At 33.9% G+C, this 16,943-nt stretch overlaps 3 protein-coding genes across 17 annotated transcripts; all 3 read right to left on the reverse strand.

Annotated features, from left to right (window-relative positions):
* Positions 1-248: 248 nt before the first annotated feature.
* Positions 249-5,001, reverse strand: LOC110815625 (alpha/beta-Hydrolases superfamily protein). 3 transcript variants are annotated; one of them, XM_088207700.1, is made up of 6 exons: positions 4,116-5,001; positions 3,177-3,475; positions 2,454-2,490; positions 1,974-2,210; positions 1,837-1,905; positions 249-986 (listed from the first exon to the last, which is right to left on the reverse strand). In XM_088207700.1, the coding sequence occupies exons 2-6, from the start codon at positions 3,473-3,475 to the stop codon at positions 690-692; spliced, it is 939 nt and encodes a 312-aa protein (XP_088063826.1). In that variant the 5' UTR covers positions 4,116-5,001; the 3' UTR covers positions 249-689. The 3 variants fall into 3 exon arrangements, with proteins under 3 accessions (XP_088063826.1, XP_088063825.1, XP_088063827.1); XM_088207699.1 differs by lacking the exon at positions 4,116-5,001 and adding an exon at positions 3,560-4,098; XM_088207701.1 differs by lacking the exon at positions 4,116-5,001 and having other exon boundaries at positions 1,837-1,884; positions 3,177-4,095.
* A 13-nt stretch (positions 5,002-5,014) lies between these two features.
* Positions 5,015-11,549, reverse strand: LOC110815626 (Calcineurin-like metallo-phosphoesterase superfamily protein). 12 transcript variants are annotated; one of them, XR_015813346.1, is made up of 12 exons: positions 11,238-11,549; positions 11,115-11,165; positions 10,469-10,490; positions 10,026-10,140; positions 9,660-9,692; positions 9,310-9,435; positions 8,690-8,796; positions 8,528-8,602; positions 8,028-8,286; positions 7,347-7,416; positions 6,611-6,716; positions 5,015-5,101 (listed from the first exon to the last, which is right to left on the reverse strand). XR_015813346.1 is itself a non-coding variant. In XM_088207696.1 (11 exons), the coding sequence occupies exons 1-10, from the start codon at positions 11,391-11,393 to the stop codon at positions 7,365-7,367; spliced, it is 996 nt and encodes a 331-aa protein (XP_088063822.1). In that variant the 5' UTR covers positions 11,394-11,549; the 3' UTR covers positions 6,255-6,723; positions 7,342-7,364. The 12 variants fall into 12 exon arrangements, 5 of the variants coding, with proteins under 5 accessions (XP_088063822.1, XP_088063823.1, XP_088063821.1 ...); XR_015813343.1 differs by having other exon boundaries at positions 6,611-6,723; XR_015813345.1 differs by having other exon boundaries at positions 7,342-7,416.
* Positions 11,550-12,091: 542 nt separating this feature from the next.
* LOC110815778 (Zinc finger C-x8-C-x5-C-x3-H type family protein) lies at positions 12,092-16,783 on the reverse strand. 2 transcript variants are annotated; one of them, XM_022043715.2, is made up of 10 exons: positions 16,576-16,783; positions 15,445-15,736; positions 15,083-15,186; positions 14,857-14,952; positions 14,178-14,352; positions 13,833-14,053; positions 13,533-13,639; positions 13,225-13,438; positions 13,031-13,103; positions 12,092-12,582 (listed from the first exon to the last, which is right to left on the reverse strand). In XM_022043715.2, exons 1-10 carry the CDS (start codon positions 16,614-16,616, stop codon positions 12,547-12,549), a joined length of 1,359 nt encoding a protein of 452 aa, XP_021899407.2. In that variant the 5' UTR covers positions 16,617-16,783; the 3' UTR covers positions 12,092-12,546. The 2 variants fall into 2 exon arrangements, with proteins under 2 accessions (XP_021899407.2, XP_021899408.2); XM_022043716.2 differs by having other exon boundaries at positions 14,259-14,352; positions 16,576-16,781.
* Between the last annotated feature and the right edge of the window lie 160 nt (positions 16,784-16,943).

The following is a 16,943-nucleotide window of genomic DNA, read 5'->3' on the forward strand; positions in this document are numbered from 1 at the left end:
AATGGTAAATAATTAATTTTTTGAGAAATAAAAATTGAATTTTTTGCATTTATCTTTTTTTTTTCTATAATTATTTTAATAAATTTGATATATATATATATATATTTAAATTTTTATTGTTCTCTTGGGTCTTAAAATTACAATTAACCAAACAAAAGATATGTGAAATTCTACTTCTAACCTAAAATTAGATTCCACAAGCATAACATCATAAAAATTACATTAGGTGAAGTTGTACTCTTTTGGCGAAGGTATCAAAACTTGAATGTCAATTTGGAAGAAACTTAACTCAGATATTACACTAGTATTCTCTTCCTTTCTGATAATGGTGATTACAGGATTTTTTTTTTTTTTTACATCAGACCAACCTTGCTAAATTATACATCAATGCTAGATCAACAACCATATTTGCAATCAACTTTCTGATGAATCGCGTCTCGACCCGAGGTAAAAAAAAAAAAAAAAAGTACATTACATGAGCTCGCTACCTCAAAAATGGTTACCCAAACAGGATCTGGATCAAACAGATTATAAAGTTTTAAACCGGTTCCCGATCAGTTCACAATCTGGAGAAGCATTTACCAAACCTGACAAAAGCTTGGCTGCTAATGACCGGAACCGTGAAAGCTCTGAAAGCATGTGAACAGGTCTGTATACTCGGAGTCAATCTCATCACAGCAACAAACAAACTACCTGTTTTGATTCACTACTATCTTATCTTGGCCAGCAACTTTTTTTCCAAATCTCAAGCACTTGTTGTGTCTAAATTCTGTAAAACTCGGCTTAGAAGTAAGTTGTTTTGATGGATTGGTGAGAGAAAGCTTCTCCATCGCGTTTATGAACTTGCGCAAGTGTTTGATGTACTCGGGATAAGTTTCAAGGTTGCAATGACCTCCACCCTTGACCCATAAAGGGTCATACTTTTCTTTTGAAAGTTCCCACAGGCGTTTCCCGTGTGACCAGTCTACAATGTCATCGGCTGTACCCTGCAAAGAATCCGAGAATGAATACTACCAACAAGCAATTACCAAGTCGGCATCAAGTGTTACAGGAGAAAGATTCACACAAATCAAAGAGATTATGCAGTAGATTTATAAATGAATTCCGTAAAATTTGTTGGAAACATAGTCAAAACACCTGAAAAAGCCATTCTAAGCATTCTAGAGTTGTAGAAATTCACCAGACTCTCGCCTACAAATAAATATCTACTTTTAGATTGCTTGGATGTATGGTTATAGGATCACAAGTTCGACGGCTCCTTATTACAATAAGCATGGTGTTTCTTTAACAATGGCCTCAGTTCCACCAGTTCCATACAATAAACTTGGACGGACTGCTGGGACGTATAGTTATAGGATCAGAAGAATCAACAGCTTCCTCTTCACACAATAAGCATGGTATTATCGTTAGCAATGGCATTGGTTTCTATGGCAATCGCATCTAATCCTAACAATCCCCTTTTGATTTCAATTAAAAATGATTTAAGTAAAAACATTCTTCTACGACAAAGATAGCGTGGGATAGTTAAGTAGTCACACAAAATGCAAGAACTGAGTCAAGGCAAGAGGTTCAAATGAAACCCATTAACCTGTCAGAATTCAGAAAGATTCTTAATCCAACTTCCCATACAAATGGCAATGGAATATCATAGAATCTATGAAAGTATTAGTTTGCCTGATTCTGGGCATTCATTAGTTGTGAGGGAATACAAATTTTCCAGAGAGAATAATGTTTAATCTGCAAAGAAGTGAGTTATGAATCTTAAATCCATTCGATAATACTACAGAATAATACATCAGATAGCGAATGATGGAGAGCATTAGTCAAGATACTTACATGTATAACAAGAACTGGACAGTTGACATGCCGAATTTTGTCTATATTCTGTAAACAGAACAGGACTACCTTCAATATAAAACTTGGTAAGCTTCCAACGGAAAAAAATAACTGAAGAAAACCTGAAGCTAACTCACTTTGAAAATATCAAACCAAAATGTCATCTTGACTGGATACAAGACCCTTATTCCGGAAAGGATGGCACTATGAAGAACAACTCCTCGTAGCCTCTGTAAACGAGAAGCAAGGTGTAACGTGGGTCCACTTCCAACAGATTGGCCATATAAAATCAACTCCTCCTGTTTAATTCCATATTCTCTCTTCAAGCAATTGTACACAGCCTCTATGTCGTAGTACGTGTTGAACTCCGATGGCTGTCAAAACCGAAAGGTAACAGAAACATCAGATAAAGAATTCCATGAACAGGCAGATTCCCTTCACTAGCTTCCATGAATCTTTTCATATCATCCAAAGATCATAAGATCAACTAAGCAAAAGCTCTAAATAGGATTTTTTTTTTTTTCCGAAGGCTAAAAGGTAATTAGTATTAACTACTGCAACTTAGGAAATCTAGCCGCCAGCTTCGTATAGAATTAGTTGCAAAGATTTCATCTTACCTTACCGGTAGATGCTCCATAACCCGAATAATCATAACTGCAACAAAGCGAAAGAAAAAGGTAAATGAATAATACCATATGATGATATCCTCATAACACATGAGATTAACCTAAGCCATTAGAACAATTTAGAGGAAAAAATGCAGGGAGAAACATCAGAGAGGTAAACGAAGATAACAAGCACAAATTCCAAACAGGAGTAATTTGTTTTTAAAAGAAGCTGGTGACGATAATGGGCTTGTGTTGAAAATTGACAGTATTAATGAAAAATTTGTAGAATTATTAACAACAAAGCTCCTTACACATGCAACATAGAGAACAATTATTGGATCTATATATACACTCACGCACACACACACACACACACACACATATATAATAATAGCATAAGCAGAAAGCAAGATATACATAAACGGGCAAAAGCCAGAAAAAAAGAGAAGGAGAAACAAAAAATATATACAAGGAATTTACCTGATAACCACCAATCATCATCATAAAGCAGAAACAAAACCTTAAACAAAAACAGCTCAATCAAAGAAAAAAGGCAACGTATTACTAAAAACATTAAAAGAAAATGAAGAACAGAGAGGACCCAGAATGAACCATTTATAATATAAAAAAAAATGCAAACTCTAAACAACCAAAATGGACAAAAGGAAGCACAAGATAGAAGAACTCAGAAGATTTAAATGAAGAAGGAAAAGAACAAAAACGAGATGAAACCTCATGATGTTGACACGGAGATGAGCTCTGAGCTCAATGAAGAGCTCAACCATCTGGCCTAAATCAGCCGCATTGCCATGAGAATACAAGAGGGTGAATCTCGCAAAAGGGTGCTTCCAAAAAGTTGCGACAACCTTGTTGCCACCTCTGGTGTCTAGCAAATGAACGTCCATGTTTTTGTCTGCCGTCACTCCGGAAAATACCAGCCTCCCTTCTTCTTCTCTGCATACATCGTACGTCGGCGGGTCCGGCGGAAAGAAAGCGAACTTCGCGGCCACACTCGACGTTACATTTCCCATCTAATTATTTTATAGAATTTAATTGAACAGGAAAACAAAAACAAATTATACAAGGGAGAAATATATACAAAAATATAAACCCACCCAGGTTTAAGTTTTTCCCTGTGTCTCTCCCTCTCACTTTTTCTCTCCCCTTCTTTCTCCCCCTTCACCGTAATTGAAACAACCAAGTTTCAGAGACATTATGAAGCAGAAACCCACATGCAATGGCTTTGTTTTGGAGTTTTTCTAAACGAGTTTGCGTTGGACAAAAGAAAAACCGATTTGGTTATGCAAATGCGGGAATTTTTTATTTGAATGTTGGTTTTGATGAAGATTTTTGACTAGGGATGATCGAAGTGGAGTTTTTGAGAGATGGGGATACCGAGAGAAGGAAGAAGAAGAAGAAGAATAAGAAGAAAGAAAGAAATTAAAGGTTTGGGGAAGAAGTGGATCCGATCTAAGCGGGTGAGCTGGAAGTGGTGATGTTTTGGGAGAAGAAAACAGACCCAGAAATAATAATTACAAAATAATAAAAATATATATATATAAATAAAAAGAAACTCTTTTATTATTTATTTTTAAAGATGACAGGAAGAAGAAAGGCAAAAAAAAACCATGGTGTGTTGGACTGGTAAAATTAGTCAATGAAGAAGATGACCTGTAAACACTTTCTATTTCAGTGACAGGGTCATGAAATGACCACCACCACCACCACCACCACCACCAACACCGCCACTGATTTCTGGGTACTACCGAAATGACATTTTTACCCTTATTTCAGCAAACTTTTGTGTCTTTTTCGAGTGAAAGCTATTTGTGAAATGTCTTGAAGATGGAGGAGGGTATAAATGACATTGGATGTATATAGGTTGTTCCCTTCTGTTTTATCCAAAAACAAGAGGAACTTCCTCAGGATAAAAGATTAAAAATACAAAAAAGAAAATAAAAAATAAAAAATAAAAAGGAAAGAGGAGAGATGGACGGCTGAGATTTGGTCAAAGGCTGCAGGTGAAGTCTTTGAAGGTAGAGGAGATTGTCAGAGTCAGACATTCCACAATAATGCTTTTTCTCTGCAGCCAATTGTTTGTTATAATTTCTTAAAAAAAGAAAAGATAGACAGTTGGAATTGCTGCTTTGGATTTTCATCTCACTCAATCTAACAACTGTCTTCTGCAACTTTGACCATTTTTCCTCAATTTTTTCTACCTTCAAAATACTATCTTACTCTGATAAATACTAAATAATAAACTATTCTTATTATTATAATTATTAAAATTTAAGAATTATAATTCCCATTCTTATTTTAAATTTTTTTAATTAAAATAATACGAGTTAAAATACGAAGATAATCGACAATTGGTGAATAAATATAAGAAAAATTACATCGAGTCTATCTAGTTATTGAAATTATTTCACGAATTAAAAAAAAAATAAAATTTTGCGAATTGATAGAAAATTTCCGAATCAAGATATTAAATTAATGGATAGAAATTGAGAGAATGTGTGGTGGGGTATGCGTTGGGTAGGTGATGATGAATGATGAAAATAATTAATTGACAAAACCTTAATTGCAATAGTAAGGGACCTCCATTTGTCTCTGGTCCTCACTAATAATTAAGTAGAGGGACCTAAATTGTCACCCATCTGAAAAAGAAGTGAACAAAAGTGAATTCATCAATTGTTAGATTAACTCGTAAATTAAAGCAACAATACATTAATATTAAGTTGGGTTTTGATTTAAATTCTAGAATTTAAGAATGGGAAATGCAATATAAATTAAGATTAAATATATGAGAATGTAAATAATAATATAGTTTAGAGTCAATTTAATAATACACAAGTTAAATTTATTTAATTTATGTTGAATATATAAATTATAATTGACTTACACATAACAAATGTCTAGAATTTAAGAATTAAATAAAGATTCAACACGCATTACTAATATTAAGAGTTACTTACAAGAGACAGTTTATTTATTTTTTTAATGGGACTCTTTGACTGTCCAAAAGGCTTAAAAAGAAATTATGAAAATTTAACTTTGGGGACAAGTAGTTCTTCTTCTAAGCTCATGTGCCAAGTTCATGATGAGTATTGGGACTTTGGGATTTTCTTCTATATGATTCAATTAGAAGATGATTTGAGGAAAATTATTAAAGATAGATACTAAGAATTACAAGATAAAAAGCATGGTGGTCAATATGTCATCATAATTTTTTTTTTTTTGGTTATGATTACTTTTAGAACTAATTATTTTTGACACGTTTTAATTTAAATATAAATTATTAAAAAATATCTATAAAATAATTTAAAATAATAAAATAAATCAATAAATTTAAAGAATTTTGTTTTTGTTTGATTTTACTATAAAATCTAAATTATATAAATTAAACAACACAAACTAAAGTATTTAAATAATTAGTAAACCTTATAGGTAAGCAATTCAGTTTATTACGATTATTTAACTGAATAACTTATACATCTATTTTTTTTTTAAAAAATCATAAATTAAAATTAAGTTATATTATTGTGTTTATTTTCTTTTAAATATTATTTGTATTATGTTAAAATATTATATATATTTATATTAATTAATTAATTAATATAAAAAAATTACTAAAGAAATCTTTGAAATTCAACTAGATTACCTGGCAATTGGCAACCCAATCCATAACTTAATTTGCCACTCATCATGACATTAAAAGCTTAAGTCTAAAGTAAAAGCTTGAGTCAAAAAGTCCATTGAATGCTTGGAAGTTGATGCATCAAACAAAAGAAAAGAAGATTGAAAAAAAAAAAAGAGAGAGAGAAAGATCGGTCTTAAAAGTGAGTGACTAAAGACAGAAAGATATGTTGTTATAAAACATTAATTTATATACCCTAGGAAAAGAAATGTAATGATGTATTATATTGTAAGAAAAGATTTGATGGAATTATATATATTATTTAATGAAGCTAATTCCTTTATAAACACATAATTGAAGAAATCTAGGAAACCAGTGACCAGCCCCTCATGTGGTCAATACCTTTTCATAACAAACTATAAATAATTGATAAATTATTGGACTCGTCATATAAATGTATGTATTTGTGTGTGAGTAGATGTACTTTGGAAGAAAAAAGAGCAAGAGAGAGAGAGAGAGAGACAGCTACCTATTGAGAAGAGGCAAATTATGGATCAATCAAGTCTGAAGCTCTGTTGAGTTCGGCTCACTTGCACACCAGTTCCTCTGCAAAATGGCAGGAGGCCTGTTCTCGTCTATTGACTTGAAGCAAAAAGGACAAAAGAAATAAATAAATTATGCAAAAATTTTACGACACACAACAATTTAAACCCATATAATTTAGCTTCATCGTAATTTAATTTCCTTTTTTTTTTTTTGTGTCTAACAACGGGAATATCTGTATTTCTTCCCATGTTACATGACTTACTAATTTAAAGGACATGTAAGGTCTTGGATTTCTAAACACAAACACATAAAAGTTTAGGGCTATACAAGTTAGAATCAAAGAGAGATGAAACTAATAACTTCTGTCAAGTGGCAAAGAATTAAAATATATGTACTGCTGAAATTATATATGTAAAGGAATCATTGACTTTGAATAACAGTAAAGGCAAAGAAGAAGAATGTGTGATCTAAAATTCCCTCATGTTGTTTGGTGGGTGGGCAGCATTTACATTAGGCCCATGTGCAGAACCCAATTCTTTTGTTTGCTAATGGGATACCCGGGTCCATAAATAATATAGGACAAGCCCTAATGTGATGATATATGGATATATACTCAGGATCAGGATTGATCCAAAGAAGTTAATAAGAGCAAGAAAAGAAGATGGAAGTAGAAGGCAGAGAGAGTATCTTTCTAGTTTCAGAAGCAAGATAAACCTTACAAATTGCTTTGGAAGAAGCTAACGAAGGCCCTGCTGCTGTCCTGTTAAAAATGGAACTTTCCTGCTAAAACTGGAAAAAATATACACCAGGATGAAACATACAACTAGCTTAGAAGGTAAAACGAGTATCAAGTCTGTGACATACTGGAGAAAAACATGTATCTTCTCGAATCTGTGGTATGTATTATAGGGGTGCAATGCACAGAAAATAGTTAAAACTGTTATACAGCTGCTTTGGTTTAATTCCCATTCAATTCCTAATTAATTTCTAATCCTAATCCTTATATTAGTCTTAATATATCTAATTAGAACATGACTTATATGTTCAAGTTACCAAGACACTTCAAATTCTTTGATGGCGGGGATCAAAACTCAGCTTAAAAAGTAGGAATTAGATCCCCAACGTCAAAGAATTCAAGGTGGGTTATTGGTAACTTACCCATCTAACTTTGCATATGAAGACTACTATAAAAAACAGAACTCGGAACTAACTAAAATTCAACGAGAATCGAAACAAACACAAAAATATGGGAGAATGGAAATTGTATCAAAGATTAAATATCATATTTATATAGTAAATGCTCCTCTGCTAATATGGTATTATCTCCAATAACAGCAACCCAGGTTTCTGCAATCTTTCCAACTTTTCCATCCAAAATCTCAATTAAAGTAAATGCTCGCCTGGTGCCAACAGATTCTGGATGGGCGTATGAGGCTTCATGATTCTTGATGCTTTTGCCAGCAGTTACTTCTTGATCAACTAAGGTTTTAACCCTAGGAACAACAGCTCCATTCAGGTATATGATGTTGTCAGGCCCAAACGCTATCATCTTCCTGAGACCATTTCCATGTGCCAACTCTTTATGCATGTGACCAAACACAACCAGTGGGATCGAGAAGTTGGTTGCCTCTTTTAACTGGGATATGGCTTGTGCTAGATCTGTGACACAAGGTTGTTCTTGTAAAGATAATTAGCAGAATCACCATCCACCTTAACACAACACAATTGCAAGCAACATCATCTTGCTAATCTCCTTACTATATCTCATCTGGTCAGGTTAACCAGGTCCCAGTTCACAGCAAACAAAATCACGGGTATCATTTGGCACATTATCTGTTAATCTGCATAACAGGAGAGCTAATAATGCATACAAGAAACTGGAATTCTTAGATTATATTACCTGGATCACCATGGTCACCAGCAGCTCCTATCACCCAATCTTTTCCACATATATCACTTGATTCAGAACCAAGGCCTGAAAAATGCAGCAATACTGATTCAAATATTCACTTACTTGCCTTAAGGAACCGAAATATAGGTGAAATTTAGCCAGCCAGTATGCCTGTAGGTCCATTATGCGCAAGGAATACAATCACATGATCTTCTGGTGTGTCCAGGGCAGCTCGATAGATCCTCTTGGCACTAACGGACATATCTTCCACTCCATATCTAAAAAGTAACGGATTGTAAGTTTAACGGGGAGGATGATAGCTACAAGAACAACAGTATGACTTCATATTCCAGAATCTAATGGATGGGGCATTAGTTCACGAGTTCAGTTATACTTGTACTTTTATTGATTCCTGTCAAGGGAATTAGGTTGATACCCAACAGAAGATATTAAAAGTTCTAATATAACCAACCAAACTGACTGCATCATTGAGGCAAGAAAATTGCTATAATGAAACACGATTGACAACATGAAGAAAGGCAATAGATTGAAGTATTTGTTTTCTTTTGATTTACTTCCCCCCTCATTTTACCTCAAAACTAGTTCCCTTTGACAAATCAGTTTATCTGAAAAACTTTTTTTTTTTTTAATTGGAAATCTGATTTTCTTAAAACTTGAGGACACATGAAATTGCCAACTTTTTTTTTTTTGATATATGCACAGAGATTCATAAGCTGCATGGAAAAGCAGATATGTTGATTAAAGAAAAAAATGCTATCATATAATCTCACCTTTGTGCCAGGAGCCTTTTCCGAAATAATTTCTCTCCTCCACATGAAAATGGTCGTCCACCAACAACACTAAGCTTTAACGAAGGAAAGTCCAGACGCCGATAACCTACATGATCCTCACCAAGACTGCTTGCCATTAGCATTGTGCATTGATATCAAAGAACAACAAGAAAAATAACTGTATCCACAGATGGGTTCCATGTATGCACACATATGCAAAGATTCCAACTATGACACTGAATTTGTACATAAAATTAATAGCAAATGAAGATCTAGAAATGATATGATGACATGTGAAAAATGAAATAATCTGAAAATGTAAAAGAAACAAAAGATCAGAATGCACTCACAACTCAAGCTGTAGTTGAACACCATCCTTTTTCCTGATTTGATATCAGTGAAAGTTATTAGTGTAGATTAAAAATTACACCTTGTATCTATAATTTAGGATATCTAAGCTCATTGGATTCTAGATATGACATAAATATATGATTCAATTATAACTCGTTGAACACGTTCAAGTAATAAATTTTAGAAATCATCACAACTTTTTTAAAAGCATGAGTTGTAACAGCAGATAACTGCTAATAAGTAGTAAAGAATCAAGAAGAAAGAAATCTATGATATGATCGAATGAACAAGGCTGAAATATGGTGACATCTTCAATATGTCAACAACAGGCACTATTGAGTTGAGGGATCAAGACTTGGACTTACTTTTTGCGGAACTCTTGAGTATTCCAGGCGTCATGATTTCCCAATATAACTGCTTTGGTGAATGTAAGATCTGTGATACTTCGAACTAATTCAACATTTTCATTACCAAAATCACCTGAATAATGCCCAAAGATAGTATTGTGAGAAACAGGACAAAGATAGGGTTAAAATAGAAAAAAAAAATCTTAGCACTCTGGATCCAAATCTAGATATGGCTCGATGACACATGTTAATCTATTTAGGTGTCAAACTTACCTTATTTGGAATCATCAAAATGCAAAGAGTTTGTAAGAGAAGCTACGGTATTAAAATAACATTCACATTAGGTTGCCAAATAGGATATCAAAGGCATCACAATTAATCTTGAATATACATGATATAAAGTAGATAACAAATTTTACGAAAACAGAAAAAGTATACAAGCAAGGAAGAAGAAAACATGCCTGTAAACAGCACCAAATCTGGCTGCATTGCAAGATATTTCAGTGTTAGGATGGTAGGTGAAACTTGGAAAACATAATTTAAGATGACAAGGAAGAATTATTTTGATTCACATCCAAATCAGACAAAAAAATAGAGCACATTTTAGCAGGCCCTAGTATAGATGAATCTGCTCATCTAGGTTTACCTTAAAGCAGGGCTAACATAAGGGAATGAGGAAATTTTAGATTCAGCAGGTAATGCCTTAAACTGTTTCTTTTCTATAATTAACGCTATCATTTCCCTGTTATATTTTCCACAATGTTGTCTCTCCTTCATCTGAATCTCCTCAACACTTTTCCAAACAGATACCTTTCAATATTCATATTAACTGTTACAATAATTTCTTTCGATTGGATGAACAGACTCCTATAGGCTGCCAAATGAAGGTTTCTAGCACACTATTGCTCTTCTTCCGATAGATGCCAATGCGACAATTTAAAAGCATAGTGAAGCCCTACGTGTGTGCTTGTCTGTGTGCGTGAACAGACGCACACGTTTATGATACGTATGTATGTATGTTGTATGTATTTATGTATTTATGTATGTATTACATAGAGGAAACAAGAGCCAGAGATACAGAGAAGAAGACAGATGAATTGCACGCACCTTCAACAACTGAAGTGCCTTCGTATCTTCTTCAAGATTCCAGTGATCATGCTTTACCAAAAAAAAATCAGAACATTAAGAAGAAATAAAAAGAAGGAACGAATTGCAGACGAAGAAACTTACGACATCTCCAACAACCGCTATCCGGACAGCAGAGGAGGTCATGGAATTGGAAGAAGAAGAAGAAGAAGAGGAACGGGAAGTGACGCTGGGCTTTGACTTCAACTTGGACGAATTATAAAGAGATCCGACAGCGGGTGCGTGCAACAACGCGCTCATTATCGCCGGACTCCGATTTCCCCGCGTGTTTTATTAACCACGCTGGGCAGTCTAATCCGAGAGCCGAGGAGAGGCCCATGGGCAGAAGGATGAGCATTCGTTCTTAATTCGTTTGTTTGGTTTCCAATTTTTAGAATCCGAACTTATTGAAAAATCTGGGAATATATTGATATTCTTTTAAAAAAATTTATTATATATATATTTAAATATATATTACTATTGTAATTTAAACTTTTGAAAAATATATTTAACTAAACATAATATATATCAAAGTATTATATTAATGTCATGAATATTCTATTTTTCAGATAAAAACTTAAAACCAAACAAGTGGATTTAATTAATTTTTTTTTTTTTTATAAAAAAAATCACTTAGTTCCATAAATTTTTTTTCTTCAAGTTTAATTTTTTTTTTTAAATTTTTTAAAATTTTAAATTATATTAACTGAATATAGTTTAATAATTTTAAAATTTTTTATTAAAAAATTAAAAAAAAATTGAATTTTTAAAACTCGAATTATAACAAGTGCTAAATTTTTAAAACTAATTTAATAATTTATCGGACAAGTTCTTAAATTTTTTACTATCTTTTCATAATGTAGGAAAGAAAATAGTAAACAATAAATGACGTCAGGCAGATGTCACAACAATTCATACTTTGTATTGTAGTAAAATATTCAGTTTGACCACTAAGTATATACTCATGAAGAGATTTTGAATATTTAGTATAAAGAGCAAAAGGGTTCCATGAAGAATATTTGGAAAGAAAACTAAAACCAGTTGTGTAAAGCACCTATAGAAAGTAAAACATAATCTTGTATGTGTATATCTAACTTTATGCATATGGAAGTCTATAAAGCTCCTGCGCCAATTGCCGGCGAGCAATATAATTTTACCTGGGTAAAAATCTATATTTCGATCATCCAGCCGGCGGCATAAAACGCACCCGGCTTACGGTAGATACTGCAGTCTGCAGCATCTTTATAAGCACATATCAAATGCTATGAGTGCGATAAAGAAACCTACACATTCCCATAAGCCAGGCACTGCATAAAGACGCAGTTCTAGTGCATGCCAAATGAATGATAACCAATTAGCGATCTGATTGTTAACTGCGGTGATGTTTTGACATGAATCTACAAGGTATCCCACACTAGACAAATGCATCTGGAGGGGCTTCTTCTGGAATCTGCAGAGCAGAAATGCGAAAAATAAGAAATTAGTTCATCCACTTTAATATCAGGTCCTTGCATTGAGGTCCAAAATGAAAAAATAAAGGATGGACATGAAAAAGGATCTCAGTAAATAACTTTCAATTATCCCGACAGAAAGTGAAAGAGATCTGTCATCAAGTTTGCCGTACCGTGCAGCATTTTGTTTACATTGGCAAATCAGTTAGAAAATCTTTCGTCATCATTTATTATAATAAGATGCTCCAACATCTGAGAATGGAGCATCTGAGAAAAGTTGAAACACAGGACATGATACGAGATGGAGTTGGAGGTTGGGACAGCATATGATTCAACTGTCCCCCCCTATAGTAGGATTTCAACAACAGCAATAAATGTTTGGGAGCCTGAAAGTTAAACTAATAGAGATGATATCTATCAGAGGTTGCACCAAATCGAATTTTTTACCTCTCCAGGATTCCACTTTTCCTTTAACCAAATACTCACATCCCCAGAAGCAGCATCCTTTTGCAAATTACTTCTGCAGAAAATTGAAAATTTTGTAACCAGAAAAACTCGTGCAATTTTGTCATTAAATTTTTTTAAGGGTTGAAACCTCTTATAAGGTTTTACTTGAGTCCAAAATAGCCTTTCCAACTTACAGCGATTGAACATCTCTAGTTGCCTGGCCAACTGCAATATTGGAAGACAAACTAGACATGCTGGACCCAAAAGATGGCTGATCACTAGATGACTTTGGATTTTGCACCAACTCTGCTGAAGCAGAGAACTGGTTACTTTGAGCACTTATTGTGCCATTGTTGGTGATGCCTGGCATGTTGGGCATAATGGAACTTCCAAATGTCTGGGTAGGAACTTGGGTGCCAAATAGACCGACCAAATTATCAGTTAAATGTTCATCAGCACATGGACATGAGAAGCACAAATAACAGAACCTTCAAAAACATACCAGCATGTCCAGATGGCAAATTGTTAATCCCAAAGGCACCATGAGCCTGGCCAAAATTCTGGAAGGAAACAGGTTGCATGGGGAAACTATTTGCAGGTGCAGTGGGCCTGAGGAGAAAAAATCAAAATATTACTTGTCAAGTTAGTGAAAGGCCGGAAGGTAGCTAAGACAAAGGATTTGGAAAGAGTTAACAGTGCCCTTTAGCAAAAGTGGTATTGCCAAAAGTATGTGCGTAAACAACAGATAAAATTTTCAAGAAGAAGACCAAGTGCAAATTCAAAGATGAAGAATTATTCTTGCCTTATTCTGAAGCCAGTATTAGGTGATACACCTGATTGGCCGAAACTGGAGACTGAAGAAGGGAAACTATTCTGAGAAGCTGGAGAGAATACATTAGAAGTATTCTCTGGAATTGCACTTGGGCTTGGGACGACAGAGCTTGCAGGTCCTCGGTAGGGATTACGAAGAAGATTATCAAAGTCAACTAATTTGGAACTGAGCAAACTCCTCTCTCTCTCAATCTGCAAATGATGTCTTATTAACTTGGCAAATGCAGCAACTTCTTCATTTGCTACTATCAGTATGAAGTGTATCATCAATGCCAACCATAGTTCTAATAGTATAACAGAATGTACAAAGAATCACCAGAAATCTGGCAACACATGTATGGACAACTGATGCACACACATGAACAATTTGAAAATATTGTATCTCAGATTCCCTTACAATTGACTGCAAGCTCAGACCACGTTTACCATCATCATATGCTGCTGCCCGCAACTCTTCGTAGCTAATATCACCAACAATGTCACAAGGAGCACTGCCAACAAATAACTCAATTTAAAACACACTCATGCAGTTTATCATCATGACCAAATAAAACAAGGATTCTTTCTACTTGACTAGTCCACAAGAGGGAACTCAAATCACTGGCAATTCCCTTACTCATGTTTTGCAAACATTCTTATTAATTTTATTTTTTGTACGAACCTTAAATTATACAAGATCAGCATGCATAATTAGATAACATACGGCTTGCATCATCCCATATGTACAAAATTTAGCAAAATGGATAGAAAAGCTAATTAAATATTTTTATGATCGATAATACATATACTCTTTTCTCTCTAGCATTGTTAAATATTTCCGAATTTCTGTTTAAAAAAGGTTCAGAGCATATCATTTATTGTTGCAAAAATTAAAGGCAAGTAAATAACCATAAAAATACAGAAATGGAAAATTAAAAAGCAAAAACGAAAAAAAAAAAAAAAAAACTTCTGAATATTTTGAGATCCCAACAAGTGATGCAATTAGCAAAAGATACCTTTTCCAGTGACTGTAGCACGTAAGCTTCCAAAGTGGTCTCTCATTCTCAAAATCTTCGGCAATTAGACGTTTGCAAGTTTCAGGGTCCATACAACTTCACATACAACAATTCAGCTTCTGTCAGACATAATATTCAAGTCATGAATAAAATAAATGAATCCAAAAAGATATCTAGCTATGTGGTTAGAACTAGAAAGATGCAAAACCTTTGGACATGTACTCACTTATGATTTGTCGACTGTGGCTGCGGCTGACCATCAGCCTGACGTGGATGGGGGCCACCACCACCTGGTATTGGAGAGAAACGGCTCCATTTGTTTTCAAAAGGCTGATTAACAAGTAAATTACAGTCATTTTTTAAAAAATAAAAGTAAACTAAAATACTCAGGAAACTATTATGTATGCGCCTGGTGCACCATAAGCCCTATTTTTCTGGCTATACAGTCACACTCTGTAGGTTTCACTGATCAAATTCTTTAAGATATAGCTTTCCTCCTTATATCAGACCCCCCACAATAGCATAATATATTTAAACAACAAAATTCTTGGTCCAAACTGAGGGAAAAGTCTTAGATGGCAAATTAACCTTGAACTGGTTTGGTTTGTTCCCAAAGTTATTAGGTCCTTTTGACTGAGAGTTGCTTTGAACACCAAATCCAAAAGGATTAGGCTTTTGCAGCTGAGGTGAGCTACTTTGCGAGCCAAAGCCAAATGGATTAGGCTTTTGCTGTTGAGGCGAGCTACTTTGCGTGCCAAATCCAAATGGATTAGGCTTTTGCTGTTGAGGTAAGCTACTTTGCATGCCAAAACCAGAGCCATTAGCCTTCGGCTGTTGCGGAGTCACATGAAGAAATTTACACCTTGCACCATACTGACAGCTGGAAGAAGAATTGAAATGATATTAAACTTGAAAAGAAAAAGTGTGCAGTGGCAATTACATAAACCAAAAATGCAATTTGCAAAAAGAAACAAGGTAAACCAATAATACAGTAAATCCAGCAGCAAGATCTCACAAAATATAATATCTCTATATCAACACAATTTGGAAAACTGGAAAAAATAAAACAAAGACAATAATAAAGACAAGATCCCAGTGTAATCATTCACAGAGAAATTGGGATTCATACCTCTCCTACATTAATAAGGAAGTTCCAATTCCATTAACTACTAAAGGTTTTCAATAGTGAATCAAATACAGTAAGGTAGAATTTGGTTCAAATTTTACTTTATAGAATAGGTCATTAGTGTTGCATCTTCTTCTACCAGTGCATTCTGGGCACAACTAACAGAAGACATCGATGAACATATCCAGTTCCCTTCATCGGAAAGTTAAAGAGGGACTTAAGGTCACTCCACACCTTAAAAATCAGACTTATTTAATATCATCTCTCAAAGCTCAAGATTCAAGAATTATGAAATTAACTCTCAATCCAAGTATATAACAAAGAAAAGTATATTTGAATATGTCTAAGACATGAATTTAAATAGTACTACGATAATTGATAGGATGAAACTCAAAGAGCTCGTAGAAGCAAACTTGAAGCAGTATGTTCGTGTTGTAAAACCCTAAATTAGAAGTCCATTCAACAAACTCAATCCCAAAGGAAATGAACAAAGAGAAAAAAAAATTTATCTAAAATTACATATTGCATTAGGAATTAAGAGTAGTAGTAGCAGAAGCAGCTCTTGTCGAAGAAGAAGAGGAAGAAGAAAGTACCTGCCGCGCTGAAAGTTTCTGCAGAGCTCCTTGACAGGCATTTTTCTTTCAAATTACTCTCCCGCTTCGATTTGCTTCCCAAATTAGTTAAAATGGATGCTTCTCTCTGGAGTCTGCAATCCCGCGCTCTTTGAAGATTGAGCAAAGCGACCATGGCCGCCAAGGGAATTCTAACAATTTTTTTGCATATAATTACAAATAATAATTCAGTCTCAAAAAAAAATTATAAGAATTTAATTAATAATGTAAAAGATATTATAATTTTATAGAATAATATAAAATATAACAAAATTTAATTTTTATTTTTAATTTTATAACTACATATTTGTATATGTCAATAAATAAATTAGAAAATATTTATTTTAAAT

This window comes from Carica papaya, chromosome 7 (genome assembly GCF_054855325.1).
Source record: "Carica papaya isolate Zhongbai chromosome 7, ASM5485532v1, whole genome shotgun sequence".
NCBI lineage: Eukaryota > Viridiplantae > Streptophyta > Magnoliopsida > Brassicales > Caricaceae > Carica > Carica papaya.